A 25698-nucleotide genomic window follows, 5' to 3' on the forward strand; every position below is an offset into this window, starting at 1 on the left:
AAAAATTGGATAGTCCAGACCGGGACTTGAACCCGGGACCTTCCGATTATGCATCGGGTGCTCTCCCAACTGAGCTATCCGGCTCCTAGCCATTTCTTCTATTCACTTTTCTTGCCTATATATGGAGCACCGCCGTCCTTCATACGGCAAACATTTTTACATCATAGAAGGGAAGTTTATATAGTAACTATAGTTACTATGTGGTTATAAAAGTGGGTATATTCGCAAGTCTAAACTGATCGATTCTCTTGATAGGCATGAAGATCCGCTCCATCCAGCTCCCTATGGCACTGTTTTCTTAGAAGAGTTCAGCAGAGCGTTGGAGATCCAAAAATGCAGAGCTAGGACAGAACACAAAATAAAAACTCGAGCAATTTTCCCATCAAACAGTGTGATATTAAAGCAATACATATTGAAAAGAACATCACTAATAAACATTGTGAATCAAAAACTATCGAAAAAGTTATTATCTACAAATAACTATGATGACATTTTTTTGAATTTTCTTACTAGATAAACCTATAACCTCTCCCTCTCACCCGTATTTTTTTTCTTTATAAAAATATGTTATCACTTTGTTACTTTAATGATACAGCTAAGTGAAATGGTCCTTCGGGAATGAAATCGGCCATCGTGGTGTGAGGTGACATACCATCAATGGACTTGACATATAGTAAAGAATTACGAAAAGGCAAGGTAAAGTGATAGAAATGCTGTATCGACTTATAGCAGTACCAATATCGAGCCAACTTCCATGGGAACTTACACTGTACATGAGAGGTAGTGATAGGCAATCACCCAAGAGTAGTACTGCTAGAAATGTAGACGAGGAAGTTAGAATACGACTGGTACACCCTATAAGTATTAAAGGTATCCCTAATTTAAGGAGAATTAAGAAAGTCATAGTAAAAGGTGAAAAAATAGTAATAAAGTGTCGAGTCCACATGGGATCGAATGAACTGATGCTGGCTATATTTCCGGTCCCAAAAAATGATAATAAAATGTAAAGCATAAAGTAGGCCGCTGTTGTCATATCTTGAAAATCCAGACTTCGCTCCTGAAGTTTTCTGATGCTCAGTGGTTCCTCTTGGTCCTCAATTGTTTTTAGTATTGAGATCAAATGAACACCCAGAAGGCAGAAAACTTGCGGTTCATATGCAGCTGATAGGAGCGCCAAGGGGCACAGAAGACCGTAGATTACCCCTGTTAGTCTGAGCGCTTTTGGTCTGACTGGGTAGAGAAAAATAGAGAGTGGACTGGTAATTAGAATAAACCAAGAAAGTCCACTTCTACCATCAATTATTTCGGCAATTATCAATGCTGTCAGACAAATCCTTATCATTTCGAAGGTTAATACATTTTTGGCGACTTTGGGGAGGAAAAACGGAGTTACCACGAACGGTAGAAATCTGGAAGAGATAAATAAGGACTATATTAATGTTTACATTTTTAATAATAGGGAGGCAAATAATACTGTCAACAGAAACAATCTCAGTCAGTTGACTGATATTGTTTATATCTGTGATAACGTACATCATAATTACATTAGGCTGAGGCTTAAGTGGCGGGAGGATCGGAAAAACTGCCAAAATCAATGCACTGGGGATGAGAAATTGATGAGGAGATCTCATTAGTTTTTTCAGCATCAGAGCGGTGGTGATCATAGCCCCACTGAAGAAGCGTTTATCGAACATTCCAACTGATATATTTATTAACAAAAGTATCATGCTTCCCATTGCAATTAGCGATGGAAAATTCATACTCATCGGGACGTCAAACGAGTGAGTTAGAACTTTCTGAATTGCTAAGAGAATCGAAAAAAATGATATGACGCCATAACCAAGGACTCTCCAATCACCTCTTCCTGAAACTAAAGAAAAAAATGGTCAGACATAAAATTGCAAAACGGACAATACTGAATAATTTAGATGTACAAAGGAAAGAGATTATAAAAAAACTATCGAAATCTCAGGCAAATTAATGAAATTTCCCGATTTATTTGACGGAAAAAGAAGACAGTTAAAATGACATAAAATGACCGCGTGGCATTCCGGTTGTATGCGTAATCCACGCCGCCTGATTTTGGACTCCAAATTTGGAGTCCAACTAATACACGCTTTGTTTTTGTTTGTTATTCTATTATGATTAAGTTAGCTATCCTTCGTGAATTTTTTTTCCATAAATCGACAAATGAGTTGTAGAAAAAATTGAAGAAAATGATTTTTTTTCGTACCGGAAAAAAATCGTTCCTAGATAAGGCTTGTGCACAGAATGAAAAATGATTTCATTTGGCGAAAAAAAACGTAATTCGTTATCCTGTCGTGTAATTACGAAAAATTAACGTGTAACTTCCTTCAATGGTCCATTCATTTTCAGGCTTTCCAGAGATTATGATGATGTTGAATCACCATAATTCATTGATAATGGTGCCTCTTATAATTCTCCCTCTATGATGTTTTCTAAATAGTTATCGATGGTCCATGTAGCTATTGCGTGTCCTCGTAATGGGGAAATTATTTGACACCCACACGACCATCTCAAGCACAACATTCTGATCATTTTGAAACAGTATCTGTGATTCTAAGGAAAATCGATTTTTTCGTAGTTTTCATCATCTATTCATAGTTACAAGAGGTAATTAATTATATTAGATGTTATGCAATGGGAGGTTGTTTGGTGAACTAGTAATTGGCTATAAGGTATTGAATAACTAGAAAACTGAACGCCAATGAAGGTGACAATTAAATTTAATATTAAACCCATTAATGGACTCGCAAAAGCTATGAGCGTTTATTTTATCAACACGGAGAACATGTCTATACTTGAAATCGCGATCGTAACTGCTGACCTGGCAGCGATTTTCTGGGTCAAGTGCTCTCAAATCTGATTGATTTCGAGGTCACCCAAACTCTATTGATTAATTGTCGATATGGAGTATAATCCAACTTTCTTGATTTTAAGCAAAAGTACATTTTGACTGATGCACTGATGATAAGAGTTCATCGACAAGTGTTGCAATAGAAGAGAAGGAGTCACAGATAACTCAAACGGCTGAGCTCCAGTTTTCATTCCAGAAATCATGTAAGATATGCAAAAATTACCATGGTCAGGTCGTCGTGCTCGAAGTAGGAAAAAGGACTTCAGGGACTTAACGAATTCACAGGTCAGTTTGTACATGGTCGGTTGCGATCGACCAGATCATCGATGACAGAGTGAATATAAAAGCAATGAGTACGGAGGAACTGATAGCAACGTTAGAAGATAGAATGTTTCAGTTTTCAGATGATTTGGTATTAAAATTTAGAAAAGCAACATTTGGCAAGTATCTTGATTTATTAGGGAGTAATGTATCTCTTGAACATATATATGCAGGCGAATACAACCTCAGGTCATCCAAATCATTGATCCTGAACTTGAGGTATTTAACTTTTTCATTTAAATTTCTCCACTTGTGAACGTGCGACCTGGATTAAACCCAGAGTGTTTGTGGGAATCTACTGAATATTCACCGAACTTCACAATATCTTTCATGACTACATAGAGAATGTGATATGTAAAGTTCACAATATTAAGTTATTCTAAGAGAGACAGGTAGGTACCGAAGAAAATTTTAAATTCGCCGCTCTTAATGCAGCTTAAACCTGACGATCGATGATACTCTGAGGTGTTTGTAATGGAACCGATGCAATGATATCATATATCACCAGTGCACACAATTCTCTTTCGAGCGTCGCAATTGTGAGCAACTGTTCAAAATGAGTGTTATGCATTGACATTTACCAGTCTACTACTCTATGTGCTCGCGACGTAATAATTTGCGACATAATCATCAGGCAGACAGATGCTTTAAAAATTTTTATGCCTGCTCAACTGGCATGAAGCTGAAGCAATTTTGGTTGGATTTAACAGGAGCTTGGAGCAGGACGGTTTGATATATTCCCACATAGTAGTTCATGGTGACAGTAGGGTGCATAAGGCAATTAGATAGTATAATCCTTATCTAAATGTGAACAGTTCTGTAATAAAAATCGAGTATTATAATGACCCGTTAGGAAGAGAGAATGTCACCCAACCTGAGGAATTTAATCAAAACTAGAGAAAAAGTCGAAAATATACGTAAAGATTGCATCAATAGACATCAATGTAATAGCTGCTCGGCACTCGAAAATTGGAAACAAATGAAGTGAATCACATTCTTATGATGAATGAATTGGACTTTTCTAAGAAAATTGAAAATGTTGTTGAACGTGGTATTTGCAATAGCGATAGTTTGATTACAAAACTCAATAACAATCTTTGGGAATTATCTAACGCAGGTAGGAATTCAGAGGCTCGGCGATAAGGTCATCCTTTAACGAACCTTGTATATCCCTAATCTTATATTCAGGATTGGCTAAGGCCTCGTCTAGTGAAGCTAAGAATCTTAAAGGCTGATGATGAGAACAGAGCTGTAGAAGCTTTAGTATACTTAGGCTGAGTAATTCAGTGCTGGTTTAGACTTATCTTCATCGTTCACTGAAGTCTCATTTCAGGGTGGGCAACAAGGTCAGCCCAAATGAGAGATTTGCGGGCTTGTCTGAGGCTAACAATGATGATGTGGAGATCACCACGGCTCACTCAAGGCTCAAGTAGAGCTGGAAAGTAAATATGAATAATTCTTCAGGCTTCTAGAAGTCGCAAGTTAACGTTTTTAGGAGCTTCATCTTCCGCCATGACACTAAATTTATTGCAATTTATTTATTTATTTGTATTTATTTATTTATTTACATATTTATGTTGACATTGCCTGACAATCCAACAGAGCTAGTGCTGCGCGAGGCGTGAGACAGGCGTTACGAAGAGAGCTTGTCAAATTTTCTTTGAATAACTTTTTTTATTATTAAACAAATGTATTATTTATTATGTTATATTATTACGTTTTCATTCCTCTTTTTTATCATTCATTTTTTGCTTCCGACCGGAAGCTTTGTAATCGTCGGGTTTTCAAATTTCCTAATTTTGCTTGGAAATTATGTAAAATAGTTCTAAACGGAAAAATACAACATTTGAGCAACGTGTGTGTATGTGCGCAAGGTCAAATTCACCCACTCTTTTAGAAAACTAAAGGAGTAAACGCGCAAAAGTCTTTCCGAGAAAGATCCAATTTCGTCAAATCATAGATATTACTAAGGATTAACTCTACACCAAAACTCAGCTCGATTGGTGGAGCCGTTTTCCATAAATTGCGATTGGGCTCTGAATCGTTTTTCGCAAATATCTCGAAAAATATCCCATCGACTTCAATTTTTTGCATCTCACAATATTCGTCTCAGTGTACTCGGTGTCTATCTGAGTCAATCAAAGTATGTATATCCGTTCTCACTAAGATTTCGAGATATTCCTATTTTTCTGTTTCCTCAAAAAAAAAATAAAGTTAGTATTAAAGAACCGCAGAATCAGACCATTAGGTCATGAGATATTCCACTTTATATCAAAATCGGCTTCCTTGAATATCTCGAGAACTAGCTCTTTCCATATTTCACCTCTCCAAATATTTGTCGCCATCTCAATTGATCAAAATAAGTATACCCATCCATACTAATCTCTCCTATTATTGTGATTTTCTCCTTTGTTGTGAAAAAATTTGTTAATACGGTAACGTTACGAAAAATTTACTCATCGACTTAAAATTCAGAATCACGTTTCCGCTTAGTAATGGAATGTGCAGAATTGAAAAAGAGCTAAATCGGGTGGTTAGATCATGAGTTCAATTCACGCCTCAAGTTGAATTTCCGCACTAAGTTCTCTCTTGGCAATTAAATATTTAGGATTGAAGAACGGCTACATCGGACCGTTGAATTCAAAACAATTTTCAAACCAAAGCAATGAAGGATATTTCCAAATCACATACCTCATCATAGGAAATTTTCAAGAATTTTCAACAAACTTTCCCATTGTGATTCACACAATCGTGTATGTGTCTATCGACTAACTCACACCACTACGGTGTCTACTAAAAACATTCACAAAGAGTAGATTTTTGCCCTCCGGTTCTGAATAATGAGAAAATCATTAGAATATTCCTTCTTGTCATACTTAACCCGAAGATAATGATAAATTCCGGATATAAAAAAAAAACAATTTAATTTAAAATATTTTTTTTTAATGCGTAACGTAACATTTTCTTAGGGGGTTGAAAACGTGTGCTCCCTCCGCCCTACTTCCCCTAAGCCTTATTAAATCGGGTAAATCAAAGTAATGGGCGCCAAGTAATTTTTAGCTGGAATTACCAAACCGGAAAATTAGTAACTCTAAACTTCTCCCATCTCGAAAAGCACGACAATAAAGAAAAAACAAGACCAAAAGGGGAAGGAAAGGGAAAGTAGGCTTACGGAGAAAGGTAACTGTCCTGGGTTGCTCAGTATGCAGGTTATGGAGAGAGGTGGATTTCGGCGAGACACCAAGTTATTGGAAAAATGAGGACACAAATGCATGTAGATTTACTTCTGAGTCCATCGGTATCAATCATTTTCAACCCCATTGTTGCACCCTCATCAATCCATTTCCAAAATAACCAACGGGATCATAGAAAATGTCTGTATATATTGATTGATTAGGAAAATGATTCTGAGTCTATTGGTGCCTATAAATTTCAACCCCGTTATCACACTCTCGCTACTCGATTTGCATGATGGCGACGCGGTCAATGAAAAATCTCTCTACAAGTGTATGTAGATCAACCCTGGGGGTTGAGGCATTGAATTTTGAAGTTCGTCGCTTATTCCGGCGGAATCGAACCGCCTTATCGTTTGAACTCTATCATTTGTTCCAAAACTGAGGAACTTAAATGTAACGCTCTCGGTGAATTCACTGTAACTAGTAATTAGCATAAGCTGGTGACCGTACTGGATTAACTTCGAAGGGAGATGTACTAATTTGAACACCTCGAACGCTGATGTACTGTCGCGACTGGAGGCGAAGAACTTTTCTTATTGCACGAAAGTAGACTGAGTGCTATGAATACTCGTGGATAACTGACTGACGTGACAATTTCGCTGATTGAGTGGGCCTGACCGATGACCCGAGGTTTTCCGGTGATTATCGAAGGTGGCCGATCCACCCTATCACTAAATCGTCAAATTAGGCTGCGTTTCAAACACGCCGGGGACATTCAACATCAGGGTTGTTCAATCACTGGCTCTGGTTCTTCTGTTGAGTGCTAAGGGGAGAAAGACACGGTGAGAACAGTATCACGTCCCATTGTATCATTGATCCCATTGATCATTGTATATGGAAAATAATACTTAGCTCTCAGTCCAGCAACTTCTGGATGCCCTTCTGGGTTCATCTTCTGGTTGATCTTTTTCTGGAGGTTGTTCCGGTCCGGTTGGTCTGTTGGAAGTAGGCGGAGTTTGGTGATGGGTCTGTCTAACACTGAGTGAGCTGTCGTGATGTTCTTAGAGTTTAGTGACCCGTTTGGATGTCTACCGATTTCTGGCCTGTTTGTTCTGATTGTGGCTACTTTGGTAAGCCCATCTGTTCCTGGTCTGGTCGCGATGACTCTGGCGATTGACCACAGGGCTGGTGGACGATTTTCATCGACAATCGGCATCATGTAGCCAATTTCGATGTTCTGCTGACATGTCTTCCATTTGTAGATGGCCTGATATCTCTGGAGACACTTCTTAGACCACCTGGACCAAAACTGTTGAACTTTCTGCGTCACCAAGTTCCATCTCCTTATCTTGCGGGGATTCTTGTCGACGTAGGAGGACTTTGGTATAACCTGAAGAGGCTCCTCGAGCAAGAAGTGCGATGGGGTAAGGACTTGTAGATCTTCTGGGTCGTCTGAGATGGGACTGATTGGCTTGGAGTTTAGACAGGCTTCAAACTGAACTAAAATTGTGTTGAGTTCCTCAAACGTCAATATTGATGTTCCTAGGACTCTCTTGAGGTGAACCTTCCATTTGCCACCAAAATGGGGTGCTCTTTGTGGTGAAAAGCGCCATTGCTTCCATTGGTGGTGAGCAGCCTGGATATGTTGATTTTCCTTTGGTGTCTGATGGTAGATCCTGTTGAGTTGCTCTGCTGCTCCGACGAGGGTGGTGGCATTGTCACTGTACATGACAGCTTGAATGCCCCACCTTCCGGTGAATCTCTTGTAGGCTCCGAGGAAGGCTTCTCTGGTTTGCCTGTTGACGAGCTCTAGGTGGACTGCTGAGGTGGTGAAGGATACAAACACTGCGGTGTGCACTGATCCTGCCTGAGCATTAGTGGGTATCCACTTGAGGATTTCGAAAGGTCCTGTGTAATCCACTGGCTATATTCTCGCAAGTGGTAGTTGACCCATCTGTTGCTGATCTTGCCTGGCTCGGTGTCTGGCGCAGATGGCACAGCGTAGCATGTAAACCGTAACTGTGCCTCGGCCACCGAGTATCCAACACGGCTGGCGAGTATGGGCCAAGGTGATTTGACTCCCTCCCTGGAGGATCTTCTGGTGAGCTTCTGCGATGACGGGTGTGGTGAATCTGGACTGACGTGGCAAGATTATTGGGCGAATCTCGTCTGGGTGCAGTTCTGAGTTATTGAGGCGTCCCCCAAGTTTCACGATGCCCTCCTGGTCCAGCGTTAGTGTGAACTTTTCAAACTGATGCTTTCTGGGTAACTGGGGCTTTCTGTCCAGTACCCTGAGAGCTGAAACATAGTACTGATATAAATAATTTTGCGTCGTCGCGCTCTCTGGTCATCAAGATAGATGCTAGTGCGTGGGCTGCCTCTTCAATCTGTCGATTACTCTGTTGATGGTAACTGTGAGTACCAACAGCGTCACCATCGTGCTCTATCCGGTGAGGAGCTCTGAAATCGCGTTGATCCTCTATGCAACTAGATGTACCTTTACTGGTTTCGCCTCCTTGGCGACGTTTGGGATGTCCATTGGTGGAGCATCGATCATTGATTGAGACCAGTTTCCACGGTCCTGATTTATCCAATTAGGTCCTGTCCACCATAGATGGTATTCTGCTAGCTCACTTTGGACGCATAGTCGGCTGAATTCTCTTTTCCACTGACATGTCTCCAAGTGGCATTTGGGAGAGTTTCTTGTATTTTTACCACTCTGTTGTGGACGAAGTCCTTCCATCTTGAGGCCGAGCTCCTAATTCATGGGAGTGTTACTGCTGAGTCTGACCAAAGGTGAGTTTCTACTTGCTCTAGTTGAAGCATCTGCTATGTTGACGCTACCCGTTGCGTTAGTAGGAGAGCTTGAGTAAGCTCCAGACGTGGAATCGCCATGCGCTTGATTGGTGCCACTTTGCGCAGACCACGATTGTTGATGCTGGTTCGTTGATTGTCTGCGTGCGGATGTAGACCACCGCACTCATGGCTACTATTGAGGCATCTGCAAATGCATGTAATTGGATGTTGGTTGTCTGAGCTGATAGCTTGAGCTATTGGGGTACTGCAACGACATCCAATTTGCTGAGTTCCCGGCGAAATGACTCCCATCGTTGAGTGTATTCCGCGAGGAGGGGAGCAGCCCAGTTACTCTTGAGTTTCCAGACATCCTGGAGGAGTGTTTTCCCCTGGAGGACGACTGGAACGATGACACCCAAAGTGTCAACCAAAGTGAGTCTGCTCCGCCGTAGATGTCGTCTACATACCGACCTCTGGTGATTGTCTCGACGGCTACTGGGTATTGAAGACCCTCGTCCTCTGTTAGCTGCTGAAGAACTCGCAGAGGTAGCCATGGTGAACTATTGAGACTGTAGGTGACAGTGGTGAGCTGATAGGTCTGTTCTGTTCGTCTACCCACATAATTCTTTGAAGGTCCCAATCGTTCTGGTGAACTCGTACTTGCCGGAACATCTTGACTATGTCAGTGCTAAACACGAGCCTGTGTTTTCTCATCCATGTTATCACGTCCATGGCGTCGACCTGAAGGTTTCCCCTCGGATACCGTATGTCGTTCAGTGACATTCCTGATGACGTGGAACTGGAGCCGTTGAAGACAACTCTCAGCTTGGTTGTGACTGTAGTTGCTCTCAGCAGCCCATATTGCGGGAGATAATAGACTGGAGAAGGCTCTGGATAACTCTGGTGCTTTTCTCATATGACCCATGGCTACATACTCCTTGATGAAGTATACAGGGTGTCCCAGAAGTACGTGCCGATAATTAACCGGCATGTACAGGGGGTGAGTCTGACCCAAAAAGTCCTTTACTACTTTTGGATCAGAAGCACCCCTCCGGAGATACTGGGGTAAACAGGACAGCCAATGACGCTGCCGCGTTAAGCGGCAGTACGTCGGTGTGGTTGTCGCGCTCGAGTGTGAGTGATTCCCCTTCGAGCCAGAAGGAGGCGGGATCACGTTCCACATTCACCCGTGAGGATGAGAGAGAAGTCATGGTATTCTCTCTCACTCTCTCGCATCACTCCGCGGCAATGTTCTTGCAGTTATCTTTTAAACAATTGGGTTTTTGGGATTTTTCCATTGATTATTATTTGTCGCAAATTGAATTTGCAACAAAATAATCTCAAGGAAAAATCACCTAAGCCCAATTGTTTATTTTATATCAGCAACAAACACTTTCATCCTTTTTAAATGTTATAAAAAAAATGATGGGCCGTTCGGAATTTGTCCGTCAGATGTGTTTTGTTGCAAATTCGATTTGCAACAAAAAATAATCAATGGAAAAATCTTCGAAAGCCCATTGTTTATTAGATAATTGATCAAGAGGGTGTTTTTAACGAAAAATCGAAAAATCACCGCGATCGCTCCGTCGATTTTAGAGATAATTGTTTAATTATTAATTATCTCATCAACCGAGACTTTGACAAAATTTTATAAGGAGAACTTTTTTTTGTTAAATCTCATTAACAAAAAAAAAGATTCTCCCATAAATTTTGCTAAATCTCATGGTTGATGAGATAATTAATAATTAAACAATTATCTCTAAAATCGATGGAGCGATCGCGGTGATTTTTCGATTTTTCGTTAAAAACACCCCCTTGATCAATTATCTAATAAACAATGGGCTTTCGGAGATCTTTCTATTGATTATTTTTTGTTGCAAATCGAATTTGCAACAAAAAACATCTGATGGATAAATGCCGTACGGCCCATCGTTTTTTGTATAACATTTAAAAAGGATGAAACTGCTTGTTGCTGATATAAAATAAACAGTTGGGCTTAGGTGATTTTTCCATGAGATTATTTTGTTGCAAATTCAATTTGCAACAAATAATAATCAATGGAAAAATTCCAAAAACCCAATTGTTTAAAAGATAACTGCAAGAACATTGCCGTGGAGTGATGCGAGAGAGTGAGAGAGAATACCATGACTTCTCTCTCACGCTTACGGGTGAATGTGGAACGTGATCCTGCCTCCTTCTGGCTCGAAGGGGAATCACTGACACTCGAGCGCGACAGCCACACCGACGTACTGCCGCTTAACGCGGCAGCGTCATTGGCTGACCTGTTTACCCCAGTATCTCCGGAGGGGCGCTTCCGATCCAAAAGTGGTAAAGGACTTTTTGGGTCAGACTCACCCCCTGTACATGCCGGTTAATTATCGGCACGTACTTCTGGGACACCCTGTATAGCTGGGCATATGCTGCATTGTTGGTAAACCTGCTGACTGTTGATCTCAGCTGATGTAACGGCTGCTGAGGTTCTGAGTGGGACCTTCACGATTTAGCGTCCCGTTAAATCTCTGCTGTGGGTAGATCTGAAGTGTGTCTCACACGCCAGCTCATCTGCTGATAACTCTGGCTTCTCTGACCGCTGGCTCGATAATTTTTCCTGAACCCAAAATTTCTGGAGCAGTTCTAGTAGTCGTTAATTGGAAGAAAGCTTTACAGCTGATAGGGATATCTTCGCTGCTCGACTGGGGCAGTTAATTGGCCCTGATAGTATCCAACCAAAGACTGTTCGTTGGCCAAGTACTTGCATGGACTTGATAACTTCATCCTTGATGATTCGTCCGTAGTTGTCAGCCTCTATGATCATGTCTATTGGTCCAGAACTGAGGTAATGTTGATCAGCCAGTTGAAGATTTATTAATGATCCGATGTTTACTGGTGCGCAGGAGAGGGGTGGTAAGATGGCGGTGAGTTTCCTCAAAATGCTGAGATCCGTCGATTGCCTGAAGCGCTACTGAAACCAATCCTCTCGTGCGGCCGGAATTAACTCCTCCAATTCCAATTAATTCCAGCACTGTTCATTGTTTTCTAAGATGAATGACACCTCTGATCCTTGGTCGATGTGAACTCTGACTGTACTGGAGAATCCTCTTGATGATGTAGCTGTCACTCGGGGTATTGCTAACAGCACCGATTGTTGATCGTCTTCCGGGTTGGTTGCCTTCGAGTTCTCATTGGTCAGCTGATTGTTGATGTCCACTTTGACTGTTGGAATGCTGGGCTTAATTGTTGAGAATTACCAATGAGATAGTGAATGTACTGATGGTTATAATGAAACATTCACTTGCTCGAGGCCGCGTCGCTCATTTCGAGACAATGATGAACAATGGTGAGGCACTGAATTTAAAAATTCGTCGTTTATTCCGGCGGAATCGAACCGTCTTATCGTCTGATCTCTATCACTTGTTACAATACTGAGGGACTTAAATCTAACGTTCTCGATGAATTCACTGTAACAATTAATTAACACAAGTTAATGATAGTACTGGATTAACTTTGAAAGGAGATGTACTGATTTGAACACCTCGAGCGGTGATGTACTGTCGCGGTTCGAGGCGGGGAATTTATCTGATGGCGCGAAAATAGACTGAGTACAATGAATACTCATGGCTAACAGATTGAGGCGACAATTTCATAGATTGAGTGGGTCTGACCGAAGACCCGAGGTTTAACGGTGATTTTTGAAGATGCTCGTTCCACCCTGTCGGTAATTCGGCAAATTAGGCTGTGTTTCAAACGGGAATAAATTGATATCGAAATTTTGTTGTTGTGTTAATTGATGGGGGATATAAATTTTTCCATGCGAAACCCCAAATAACTTGATAATTATTCCACAATTCACTCAATCAATCTCATTGAAATACAGCCTCAAAGATTGTTGATCAGCGATAATCCGAGGAATATTTTAAATTTTATTCGGACCTCGCATAATTGAGATTTTCCCGGAATCGGACCCACTACCCATGAGGGAGAGAGAAAGAGTGAGCTGCGGTTAGCGGCGAAAAAAAATTCTAAAGGGAAAAATCAAAGCTCCTTCAAAAATCGAAAACTCAAAATCCCCTGAGCGGATTCCGGACAACTCTGAGCAATATTACTACGGATATTATTTCCCACGAACTTACGAAATTTTATTCATAAAGATGTATAATTAACCATGTTAAATTAATTTTCTGCCTACATGCGCCGAAAGTGAGCATTCTAACCTCACTTCGTTCGGTTAGAAACGTCACTTCCACCGCATATCGACAGAAAAATCGTATGCAACTCTCGGGAGGATAATCAGACAAGCATTTCCGCCTTCGGCTCGGGTGGTAATTTTGCACGTGGGAAATGCTTGTCTGATTATCCTCCCTAAGTGAGCAATATACTATAATAGCCGCGTAGAATTTTCGTACATATTTCACACTTATTGCACGCTGCCTCCATGGCCGCCTCGGTGACGCGATTAGGGAGAACCACTGGCCGTTGTGAGCCGCACATTATTCCAACTCTTTTCTGCATTATTCCAACTTTTTTCCATAAATAGCACCTAAAGCGCCAAAATTCCTCGCAAATTAATCCCCCCACCGCACTGGGGGAAAACTCACACTGAATATATTCAGAAGAACCCTTTCAAGGTTCTTTTAAAACCACCCAAACTTGCCGAAGAAACCGACGCCACCTCCTTGCCTCGGGAAATTCCAACCACCAATGAAATTACTGGGTAACCGCCAAAAAGAGGGAGAATTCCTATTAATAAAGCCGTAAACCAACCGTTGGTCTCCTCGGCGCCTTCCACTTCTTTTTCAGAACCATCCTGGGGATTGCGTCTAGAATGATGAGATGTCCTGATTCGAACCCTCCTGTCTCATCTTCCACTCGCATGTGTACCTGATCGCGGTTAATACGTGACTGATTTTTGGAGGTCAGCATCGCGTGACGCTGACCCTCTAGTCACGCCTACCAACCGATCGGTCGTTGCTTGGCGAATCCCTCTACCCTATTATACTAGGAGCCCTTCGCGAGAGAATTAATTCAAATTTCTATTAATTACCCATCTCTAAAATTGATTAATCTAACTTATTTCCTCATGGTCGGTTCTCCTCGGTTCTAGGGATTGAACGACCTAAATTTCTAAAATATGTAAGGAAATCTGGGGAATTTCCTTTTTGGAGGTCAAGATCTTCCCGAGAATTGTTAAAACATCGTGAGTACGCAGGGAAAAACCCATTAGAGTCTAGAATTGAGATTTAACGTCATTGAAAATTTAGGATTTAATTGCATTTTTGATGCCAAAATTAGTGAGAATGCTGGTTGCTAAGTTTAAAGAATTAATAAGAATTAAATATGGGGGGAAAATTAGGATTTAAGTAATTTTATCCTTTCTGATGCCGGGATCCCGTGAGAAAACCATCCTAAATACGCGCCCTTAATTAAAAAGAAAGTATTTAATGCAAAACACCATTTATCAGCTCGAGAGTAAATTAATTGCAGTTTTGCCGTATTTTATATTTCGCGCGCTGGGGAATTAAAAATTACTAGGGTTTAGTTGCGAGACGGGCGATAACCGCGTTCCCGCCCGCCATGCCGCGAAACCGCCAGTTAGTTGTTGACATTAGTAGAGATACGGGTGCGTGCAGCAAATTATTGTTTTTTCTGTTAGTTACGGGTTTTGGAGGATTCGTTGTGTGCCGAGGAGTTAGCGTAAGCCGCGGGAAACAGTTATAGCTGAGATACAGCTTGGCAACAAGGAGGAAGATTTGGGGTGAGCATTACCATGTATTCTTATTTAATTTTGCGGATTTCGCGTCACGAGTGTGTGTCAGGATCGTTCCCCCGTCTTCTAATCATTAATTAACCAATGCTTAGTGCGGGAGAGCAGAATTCGTGCCTGTAGAGCCACTTTTACGGAAAATATTCGTTAGAGAACATCGCGCCTCGTGTGAGAAATTTTCATTGTTCGACACGATTCAACTGCGCATTAGACGTCGCATTCGAGAATTTTCGGTTACGTCATCCTTTAAAAACGATTTTGGGAATATTTCGGATGATTAAAATCATTAATTAGGAGAGTCATGCTTGAGACATCGAGCCGAGAACATCTCTTGTTCTCTTGTTGCGTGGAACGCCGAGGTGAGAGCTCTCTCATCTCCGATTCCCTCCTGCGTTTATTTTATCGCCTCTAATTGCTGTTTTAGCCATTTTTAGTAATAATTAAATACGCCTGGGGTTAACAATTCGTCATGCGATTCACGCCGTAGTATTTAAGATATTTGGACACTCTGTGCAGTTTTCGTGCGTTTAGAGAATTCATCTCAAATCTCGGGTGCCGTGCGGACCGATAGCTCTCACGTGGCTATGTTATATGCTCAGTGAGCCTCCACTTGCAGAATGTGTCGAGCAGTGCCGTATCTGGGGTGCTATGCGCTCTGTGCTTTATAATTTATTTATGGGGGGTCAGGCATTATTAATATTGGAGTGATTTTCTCGAGCATTGGTCCATTTATTGAATTATGCGTTTATCGCCATCACTGTCGAGAACAAAAGTTCCTTGCGAATTGCGAATATTCGCCTGAGATAATTTTCGTGCCTTTTGGCCAAATTCGAGATTATTAGGATTTGGAGGAATTAAAATTTCTGGGTCTCTGCGTACGTCACGCCTAATTTTGTGTGTCTCTCTCTCAACCTTGCATTAATAATCTTCCTACTGAATATAGTTTTGGTTTTGCTCTTAAATTTACAGATTTTGAGTATTTATTTTAGAGTTTTGCCCAATAAACTTGTTCCCAACAGGATCCATCTCTCTGTCCATAACCGACCCCCTGAGCAGCGCTGGTAATACCACCTTTTCCTGGGATTTCCTTTCGAGACTTTATTTTGATATATGCCTTTGGGTTTTCGTCTCCGTTTTGAGAATTAAGGTATTCCGGTTTCTTCTTTCCGGAGCAACAAAAAAACGACTGGCGCCCAACTTTTGATTTTTATTTTGACGATTTTAGGTTCCAGGGGAAAATGGTGGGTTAACTGACCAATTTCATCCCCAGTGAAATTGGGCATGTTGCAAGCAATAATGACTGAATTTTATCCCGTACGGCGTTCCACCCATACCAATCACTTCCGAAAACCCTTTCTAATGGAGTGCCGGCCTTTTAGCCGGACCTAACTCAGTCCTGAAGCCCTAACCCAAAATCTGATCCCAAAATCGCTAAACTATTTGACCTAGTCCTAGCCCACCCCAGAGGGGGATCATTATAAATTGCCCTAATCCTTCTCAAGAATTTTATTCTCACTCTCCCTCCAGTATTTAAGACGTGCGTCCGAACGAGCAGCCCTCAATACTCGTTACAAATGTCAATTTTATTCTTCTGTCATTCAATTTAGGCATATAGAAGTGCGGTAGCTAGCCAGTCGACGCGTCGAAATTCATTCAGATAGTCGGGAGCCAGCCTATTACAGCGGTCGGGATAATCCTCTAATGCTAATAGGTACCCAATCAGCCAACCATTGTTTGCGAATGAGTCCCAGTGGTCACGCTATTTCCGTCAGTCGTAGTTCAGTTCTAAATTTTCAATATAAAATTGAAAACGTCAAATTTGCATAGGAAAACTTTGGAGTATTCATTTACAGTATGGTAGTCGACAATTATTATTTTCCGTTCAAATATGGAAATTCTAAACTTGAAAAGGGAAAAGTACTGTCGACTTAGGACTATATTCCTGGAAATCCCATGGCAGATTTTCATATTACACTTTAAATTTGGCTGATCTTGCAACGTCCAAATGAAAAATCAATTGTTTCATTCATAACATGAGAAAATAAATTTTCTTTTGAAATTGCCGAATATTGTTCATCCATCCAAAGTCCGTTCGAATATGACATTTTATTCCAGTATATCAAAAACTGAAAGTGTTGGATTCTCGATTTTTATTTGAAAAAATCAGAAATATATTTCAGATACTCTGATACGGAAATAAAATAAAAAATGAGTAATTCAACTTTGTCAATGACAATACAGCAGCCCCTTTCAACAATTACTATTTATGTACGAGTCATTTGCTTCACATGACTGGATAAAGGTATTGCTCAATCAGAATTGTCGTCAAATATTGTATTTTATTTATTGGATTCTGGCAAATATCGTTTGAACACAAAATAATTGTCCGGGGTGACTTCTCATCATGGAAGCATAAAAAAAATGTCGCCTAATATTGCTGTCTAATTCCAATGAAAAATTGATATTTATAATTCAAATTTATGGAAATTGCTGCTCGGCTCAAGGAGAGAGAGAGAAAAATCGAATTAGAGCAAGTAGTTTCTTTAAGTGGATGAGGCCCCTCCCGCAGCTCTCACTAACGAACCTCCGGAGCCGCGTGAGCCCCTGGTCTAGAGTCACTAGTGCATCTTCTGACCAATGCTAATAGAATTATGAACAAAAACCAAGTGGGTAATTATTCTGGACTTCAAAAAGGCGAGACGTGGATGAGGCACTCTAGCGGTAAGCCACCCAGACCTTCCAGGTATAAGATGGCGGGCCCGCAGCTGTTTCCTTCGAATCTGATGTATACATATATACTACATACAACGAAGAACATAATGTCTACCGCTCAAGAATCGAATTGAAGAAAATCGGAAGAGACTAATATGGCCGCTGCGAAAGTATCAAACTGAAGAAAATTGAAATTAAATGAGGGCAAGATCCGATCAAATGAACGAGAGATGGCGTGGCTGAGGAAAAGGACGTTAATTTCAAATCATATATTTCTAATTAGAGCTGAAACACAATATATAGAATACGATACATATAATACATATGAAAATTATTTTCTTCGAAAAAAAAAATTAGAAACTATCATAGCGAAAGGCACGCATAAAACTGTCAATTTTGTTGAAAAAATTGTTCAAATCATTGCAAATAGGTCAGTGACGATAAATCTTTTTGGTTTTTGCCTTTAACTAGACTATTCGTTAAATGAAAACCGATGAATATGTTTCTTGGTTATTATTGATCACTTTTCATTTGACACATAGTCGAGGTCAAAGAAAAAATCATGAGAACGATTATCCTTAGCACATATTGAACTGCTGCTAAAGGGCTCACTTAATGAAAATCCACTTATTAAATCTATTTCGCTTGAACAAAGTTTTTAAGCCACAAATTCGGCTTACAGGATTTAGATTTTTTTATGGATCATTGATGTACGATATGATGAACCTATGTAATTATAGGAAATGTAAAAAAAACTTCCAGTAAAGATAGCAGCAGTCTTCAAATAGTATGTTTCGGATTTTCACATTTTTGGGTTTGGGAAGTATGTAATACCAATTTCCAGACAAGAAACCGTAAGAAGCAGTATAGAAAAATCATTTAAAACATTCAGCTTCCACGATTTTTTTTTCAATACTTTTACAAAACCATCAAATTAAAAAAACAAACTGGGCGAACGAAAACAAGAGAAATATAATATTGAATGACGATCGGATTTTGAAAAAGGGTAATTACAACATAAAACGCGGGGTTTCATACCGGAATGCGTCATAATCATTAGAAACGAGAATTCGACCAAAAAAAAATTGCATTAAGGCTGTTTCTTCGTAAAACTGAGATCAATGATGAATAATTAAGTTGGTTCCAAATAAAAAGAAAACGGAGAGCAAGTATAATGAAAAGGCATCAATTATGTCGCGGCTGCGATCTGACCGGTTAAGATGAAAATTAAGGGGCTAATTCATACATATATTTAGTGAGCTTGGATCATTGTTATCAGGCGTCATCTTCATTCTACTGAAATAACAATCACTTGGAAGTATTTTCCATGTTTGTTCATCAAATTAGGTCTGTTCATTTTTTGAACTGGACATGAAAGCGCGGGGCCTCCATACTGAATCCACCACGTCTGGTGGATTTATAAACACGCAAGTGGTGTCGGGTTTAAACTACAATTTCACCATAATTGTGTTAATAGGTAAAATGGAATGTATGTTAGAATAGTATAACTCTCACGTAGGGAGGAAAAACAGATAAGTCTTCCCAACGTCCAAAATTGTTACCCGAGCCGAAGGCGAGTGTACTAAGCACGTGAGAAAAATTTATTTGCGTTTCCTCCCGAGGGTTGAACGCGATTTTTTAATACGGCGTAGGCAGAAAATGCAAGTTTAATATTATTACTTTGTGCCTGACAGGTTGACAAAAAAAAATTTCCGAATAGTTTCTAATTTTTTCAAAAACATTGTCATCAATTGGTTATCTTTCGCTATTATGAAAGGAGAAACATAAAAATGAAGTTCGCCCGAGTTGAAGTATCTCGAAACGCGCAGGACTAATTCTTCATTGGTTAAGGTACCTCCGCAGTAAGTTTGGCGAGATATGGAGTGGGGGTAAACATCAAACGTTCCGACACTTCGTGACAACTTTTGAAAAAATAATAATCGAATAAAAAAATGTTAATGCACGGCCAGGAATTACTCCGACTTCATTCCTCTCGATTTTTAGTATTGAATGAATCCCCTCGGAACGATTTTTACCCTCTGAAATTATTTGTATGCATTTATTTATCAACTCATTTTTTTACAATAAATTTGGCATCAACGCATTTTCATTTGCTGGAGTTGGTACGCTCGTCCCTCGATATGCCTCATACCATACTGTAGAATCTATAGTATAGGTCTTGCAGAAATTCGGCGGGAGTGTCAGTATTATGTTGTGAAATTCTTATGAAAATATCCCATTGATTGTGATAAAAGAAATCAGTGAAACACATCATGGCAAATTGTGAAAATTCTTCGAGAGTGAGGTATAGAGGAAAATTCCTAACAAAGAAACAGTATGAGCTGAAAATGACAGCGAAAGAGTTGGGGAAGGCTAACCAAGGGAGGAGGGTCCGCACTGAGATGGAGCTCAACAATGTTCCTCAACCACACAAACTGATAAATGTTGATAATCGCATTGTAAACCTCTCTATGTTGGGTAAGGAGCTCATATGTTCCACGTGCGAAGCGATTTTATCCCTGAACAACATTGTCAATGAAACGAAACGAGGGTTGGGATCATATTTGGAGGTTGCGTGTACACAGTGTCCGTTTGTCAAAACTGTGCCAACGAGTAAACTAGTGAAAGAACCAGACAGCAAAAACAGACAGAGTTTTGAAATCAATTACAAAGTCTCTATTGGTAAATATCCAATATACTTATTATAAATTATTATGCTTCATGATGAATACACAATTGTTTATTGATTGCAATGATATCCACAGGTTGTCTTCACGGTGGCATTGGTAACCAGGTACTGAATAAAGTATTGGGAGCTGCAGGTATACCTACCATGAATTACAATACGAACAAGGATTACGAGAGAAGAGTTGGGCCTGTTGTGGAAAGAATTGCTAAGGAGAGCTGTGACAGAGCTGCAAAAATTGAAAGGGAATTAACAATTAAGAATGTTGAAGAAATTGAGAAGACTGTGTAAGCCTCTGCTCCATGTTTTCCTTCAACAATATTGTCACTTCTTTTTTTTATTTTTTTCTAATATTTTTGTCACTTCCTTTTGAGTGAAATTTCTCGATTTTTCATTTTCTTTGACTGATTTTTATTTTTTCTGGTTCACCAGTGATATATTTCATGGCTTATTGGCCCAATTTCTTTATTCAGTCATATTACTGGAATCAATTGAATATCTATATTCCTACACATGTCTCCATTTTTTCGGAGTTGGATTCCAAACTTTTTTTTCTATAATTTAATCTCTGGTTTTTAATTTTTTAGTCTCATTATATTGAGCTATTCGATCAACTGTTCTATTGAACTCTTCTATTTTCATGAATTGGGATTTTCACTTATATATTTTATTTACAAGCCCATAGCTTTTTGTGAAGAAAAAAACGATAGTTATATTAAATAATAAGAGAAGAATTGTATTAATTCAATGAACGAGGAATAAAAATGAATTTAAAATGAAAAGTCTATAAATTATTGTTATGATTTTTTTTTTAGTTAAAATTACTGTGTAAATGGAAGTTGTTAGTGTGTATGTGAACTTTATAGGCCTCCAGAATATCGGAAAAATTTCATTATTCCCAACGAAGCATCACTATCAGGTTCAGGGATAGGTAGGAAGACTGATTTGAATCGACAAGACCCAGGTAAATTGCGGTAATTGGTCTTCGGGTTATTGGATTTACTCATTATCTATAATCCAGTAGGTGAAGATATAGATAGATCACAAGTTTGTGAACAAGCTCCATCGCCAGAATCATCTCCTGCAGTGACCAAACAGTCTTCCAGCCAACTTCAGAAACCATCTGCTCGGTGGAGAGCATCATTGCAGTCTACATCATCAAAAATTATAACATTCATCGTTAGACTGATGCTCTCTTTTGATTGTGCATGGTCTAAAAGAGGGAATGGAAGGAATTATGATAGTCTCAATGGCTATGCTGCCATAAGCGGTACGCAGAGTGGGCTGATCGTGGATTGGGCAACAGCGAATAGAGGCTGTAAGATGTGTGATATGGGACATCCCAAGGACAATCATGATTGTCGTCAGCATTTTTCAGGCAGTGCAAAAGCTATAGAAGCTTATTTAGCTCTGAAATTGGCCACAGAGAGCGAGATCCTCAAAAACAACAATTTGCAGTTGGGAATTTTCTGTGGTGATGAGGATTCCTCAGCAATAGCTGGAGTGAGAGCTGCCTTGGCAGGTTCACATTACGTGGTGGAGTTATCAGACAAAAATCACCTGTCCAAGGGCGTGAAAAATCTTTTGTATGCAATTCCAAAAGCTCAAGACCCTGAGAGAGAAATGAATAAAAATGTAATCGATTATTTGGAAAAATGTTTCTCGTACGCTCTGGCTCAAAATGCAGGAGATGAAATAGGTCTTGCAAGTGCCCTGAGGGCTATCCCACTACATGCTTTCAATAATCACAGCCAGTGTGGTGATTGGTGTGGTTACAAGGATGATCCTGACGATTATACACATCGTACTATTGGCGACGGCATTCAAAGTCCAATCTTGTATGGAGCAATCGATGCCATCTTCGAGAAACTTGCTACTAATGCTGGGAAATATGCTCACGCAGCCTCCAGCCAGGTTAATGAGAGTCTGAATGCTGCGATAGCTCGAAAGGCGCCGAAGAGCAATTGTTATAGCTTGAGTGAATCTATGGACTATCGAGTAGCAGCAGCTGTTGCAGAAAAGAATTAAGGAGAGAGATACCTGATTCATGTTTTTGAGGCATTGAAGCTAACGATCGATGAAACTTTACTCGCCCATGTTGAACGAAATGACGGAAGAGCATCCCAGAATGCTGAAAGGGCTAGCTCAGTCAAAGCCAAAGCAAATCGTCTCGAATTGAAGAAAAAAAGGAGTGCATTACGTCACCGTAGGGAAGAGTCAGAGGGAGTAATGTACGAATCTCAAATGGGATTAATTACCAACCCAGTCATCAACGAGCCATCAATATCAGATGATCAAACAACGGCCGACCTGGTGAATGAGGAGTACCAGGTAGTTTTTTTCGACTTGGAGACATCTGGATTTGGAGCAAATGCTGATATCCTCCAGATCGCAGCAGGAACTGGATCTGAATCATTCAATATCTACATCAAGCCCTCAAAGGCTGTTGATTCCAGAGCAACAGCAGCACATGGTTTGACTAACGTCTCAGGAGACCTATATCTGCATGGAGTTCTTGTTGAGACGGTGAGAATTCGCAATGCTTTGATGGAGTTCCTTGCCTATCTCCAGAATTTTTATAAGAAATGCATATTAGTTGCACACAATCTTGCCTTCGATGAGCCTCTTCTCTTAAATGCAATCGACAAGTATTCTCTTCTAAGGGAGTTCGAGTCAGTGATTGTTGGCTTCGCTTGTTCTCTACAAGGCTACAAAAGTAAAATGAAAATAACGAAAGCAAAGAAAGGTGAATTGCAACTGTCGACTTTAGCTCGTGCCCATGGACAACAGGTGGATGGAAACAAGACTCATAACGCTATCTATGATGTTTTCCTATTGAGAAGTTTCGTTTGCAAAGTTTTTACACTAGAAGAGATCGTTTCACTGCTCACCCCAATCTGTGATGCTGTAACGAAACATAGCACTAATAAACATGTAAAAGCCACTGCAAATTCACTCTCACCATTATCAGAACTGATACCGGATACTTTAAAAATAAGGATGGCTGAAGCTGGTGTTGGTTTTCACAATTTGGACGGTGCCTTCAAAGAACATGGAACAGATGGAGTTGTGAAATTGCTGCACAATAAAATCAAATATAAACCTCGGAGTTTCAACCTTGAAGAAACGTATAAAAAAATTGCCAATTACTTCGAGAATTGTTATGAATAACCACACAATTATTTTTATGCTTGTTTTTGTTTTCATGATAAGAAAATTCTGGGTTTATTCATCGTTATAGAAATATTATGCATTGTTCCACCTTTTATAAAAATAAAATTTGAAGAAAAAATATGAAATATGAACTTTGAAATTATTTGCAATGATATTCCCTAGTGCAAAAGACCTCGGAGAGTAAGTGCGAACATTTGAATTTCCTGCGAGCCTAACCCCCTTCCACCTCCCCGCCCGAGCTCACGCAATTCCGCTCAACGTTGCCAAGTTCGTCCGCCATTTTCCCATATTTCCTGACTCGTCCCCACATTTTTAATAATTTCTCAGGATTCACGTGATAAAGTATCAAAAAAATTGCTGGTAAATATTCGTGAATGATGTACGGTGTGATTCAGCGAAAATTTAGATTTTTGTACCATTGTCGATTATTTTTGGTTGATTTTTGAAAAGTGAGTGCCATAAGGTTCTGTCTTAATGACGTTTCTAAAATAATTTTTTACCAAAAATCTACGTGGTCAGTCGTTCTGGGACTTCGGAGAAATATTTCTAATGCATAAGAGAATATATCCTCAAAAATTCAAGTTTATAAACCATTTCCTTCTTCTCCCATTTGATTACTGCGGAAGTACCTTAACTCAAACCGCCAAATTCAAATTCGGCGCACGGAGTGCGCAGTAGATCTCGTTCGAAAATATGGGGATCATTAAGTTTAAATTGTATTATTGTAGTAATGTTTTAGAGTGAATGAATTCGTTAATATTTACCATAGTGTTCAGTTATAAGTAAAATCACAGCGATGCAAAATACTGTATTGGCCAACGTTAGATATGAAATTCCATTATTTGATGTAATAAGTGTCTGGCGTTGAGTGCCTGTCATCTTGAATACTAAAAGCACAATCCATCCGATCCACAATAACGTTAAGTAAGTAATTAATTGACATCTTTGAAACTCTCTATAGTAATAAAGCATCTCTTTGCTCATTGCAATTATGTTGTCAGTTTGGTTCAGTGCTTCGGTTATTTGATTGTTTCGTAGTAAGATCTCTATAGTATCAATTAATGCTGCCAACTCCTGTTCATGTTTTTGTGAAACACTGGGCCTGTCACCCATTGTTTGGACTCTAGTTGCTTTTATTTGAATCTGTAGTTGCTTAATATTATTCAATACTGAGATAAGTCCAAATTCCTCATTCGATTTTTCTAAAAAAAATCTAGGCAATATTCCCTATGAAAAAAAGGAACGTTTTTTATTATTTAAAAAATAAAATTGAACATTGTAAGCAAATATCTTTTCCGTTTCTTTGTTTAAATATTCCTTAAATGAAGCCTTAAATGAAATAAATTGTAATGATTTTTAAAAGAAGTTCCCACCTCACTGTTGGTGGGGATCGAAATTCCAAGTAACGTAGAAATGAAAGGAGTAATGTCAGCTTGGTTGATATCTCTTTGTAGATTTTTTCTAGCAATACCTGCTCCCCAGGCTACGATAGGAGTTTCAGTCTCATCAGAGGATCCACCACCATGTGATCCCCAATCTGTCATACCATGGTCAGCAGTAAAAATATAAGCAGTTGCATTATCGCCGAAGAATGCTTCAGTTTTCCGCATTACTTCCGCTATTTCAGCGTCTACGAATGTCATTTGCGATTCATATTCCCTGTAAAAAAATAGAGTCAGAGTTGAAAATGGATGATGGTAAGAAAAAATGTAAGAAGTCATCTTTCATACAGAAATAGTATATTTTGATGCGAGGACGGGAAAATGTGTTTTGAGTTGTTGTGAGAGTGATGTAATCCAAAAAAGGTCTCAAAAATACGTTCTGGCGAGTCGAACCCTGTTTTGCGTCACAATGTTCTTAAGTGGGATTTAACGTACGTGGAGCGAGCATAATGGATCCTTTTATACCAGAGGTGGGCGACCTCAGAAAAGCTCGAAGCAACAGCCATGAAATTATTAATGTTCGAATTATAGGGTACCTGAATGAATTACAAGAATTACTGTATATCCGCGAGGTTGAAATGCGAGAGAAAAACCATTTGATTTTTTTTTCCATGATTATTTTCCGAAAAATATCTAATCCGAATCACCATTTATTATATAATCTTGTGAGGTATTTTTGCCCTTCACGGAAGAAGGGTTCGAAAGGGGACGAAAATTCCTACAAATTGAGCGCCAGAACATTTTCTCCCAAA

The 25698-nt window shown here is 39.7% G+C and overlaps 3 protein-coding genes across 3 annotated transcripts in view; 1 reads left to right on the forward strand and 2 right to left on the reverse strand.

Annotated features, from left to right (window-relative positions):
* Positions 1-374: 374 nt before the first annotated feature.
* Positions 375-1634, reverse strand: LOC105272405 (GPI ethanolamine phosphate transferase 1). Its single transcript, XM_011314522.1, has 2 exons — positions 1545-1634; positions 375-1409 (listed from the first exon to the last, which is right to left on the reverse strand). The coding sequence occupies exon 2, from the start codon at positions 1340-1342 to the stop codon at positions 596-598; it is 747 nt and encodes a 248-aa protein (XP_011312824.1). The 5' UTR covers positions 1343-1409; positions 1545-1634; the 3' UTR covers positions 375-595.
* A 634-nt stretch (positions 1635-2268) lies between these two features.
* PIG-N (Phosphatidylinositol glycan anchor biosynthesis class N) overlaps positions 2269-25698 on the reverse strand; it is a gene marked incomplete at its 5' end in the record, with an annotated part of 128930 nt that continues 105500 nt past the window's right edge. The window contains 3 exon segments of the mRNA XM_011314521.1: positions 2269-4634; positions 24269-24731; positions 24878-25163. Of these exon segments, the coding sequence (XP_011312823.1) occupies positions 4618-4634; positions 24269-24731; positions 24878-25163 (766 nt within the window).
* On the forward strand, positions 19843-20930 carry LOC105272402 (uncharacterized). Its single transcript, XM_011314520.1, has 2 exons — positions 19843-20326; positions 20410-20930. Exons 1-2 carry the CDS (start codon positions 19918-19920, stop codon positions 20619-20621), a joined length of 621 nt encoding a protein of 206 aa, XP_011312822.1. The 5' UTR covers positions 19843-19917; the 3' UTR covers positions 20622-20930.

The sequence above is a fragment of the Fopius arisanus genome, unplaced genomic scaffold (assembly GCF_000806365.1).
Source record: "Fopius arisanus strain USDA-PBARC FA_bdor unplaced genomic scaffold, ASM80636v1 scaffold00171, whole genome shotgun sequence".
Taxonomy (NCBI): Eukaryota; Metazoa; Arthropoda; class Insecta; order Hymenoptera; family Braconidae; genus Fopius; species Fopius arisanus.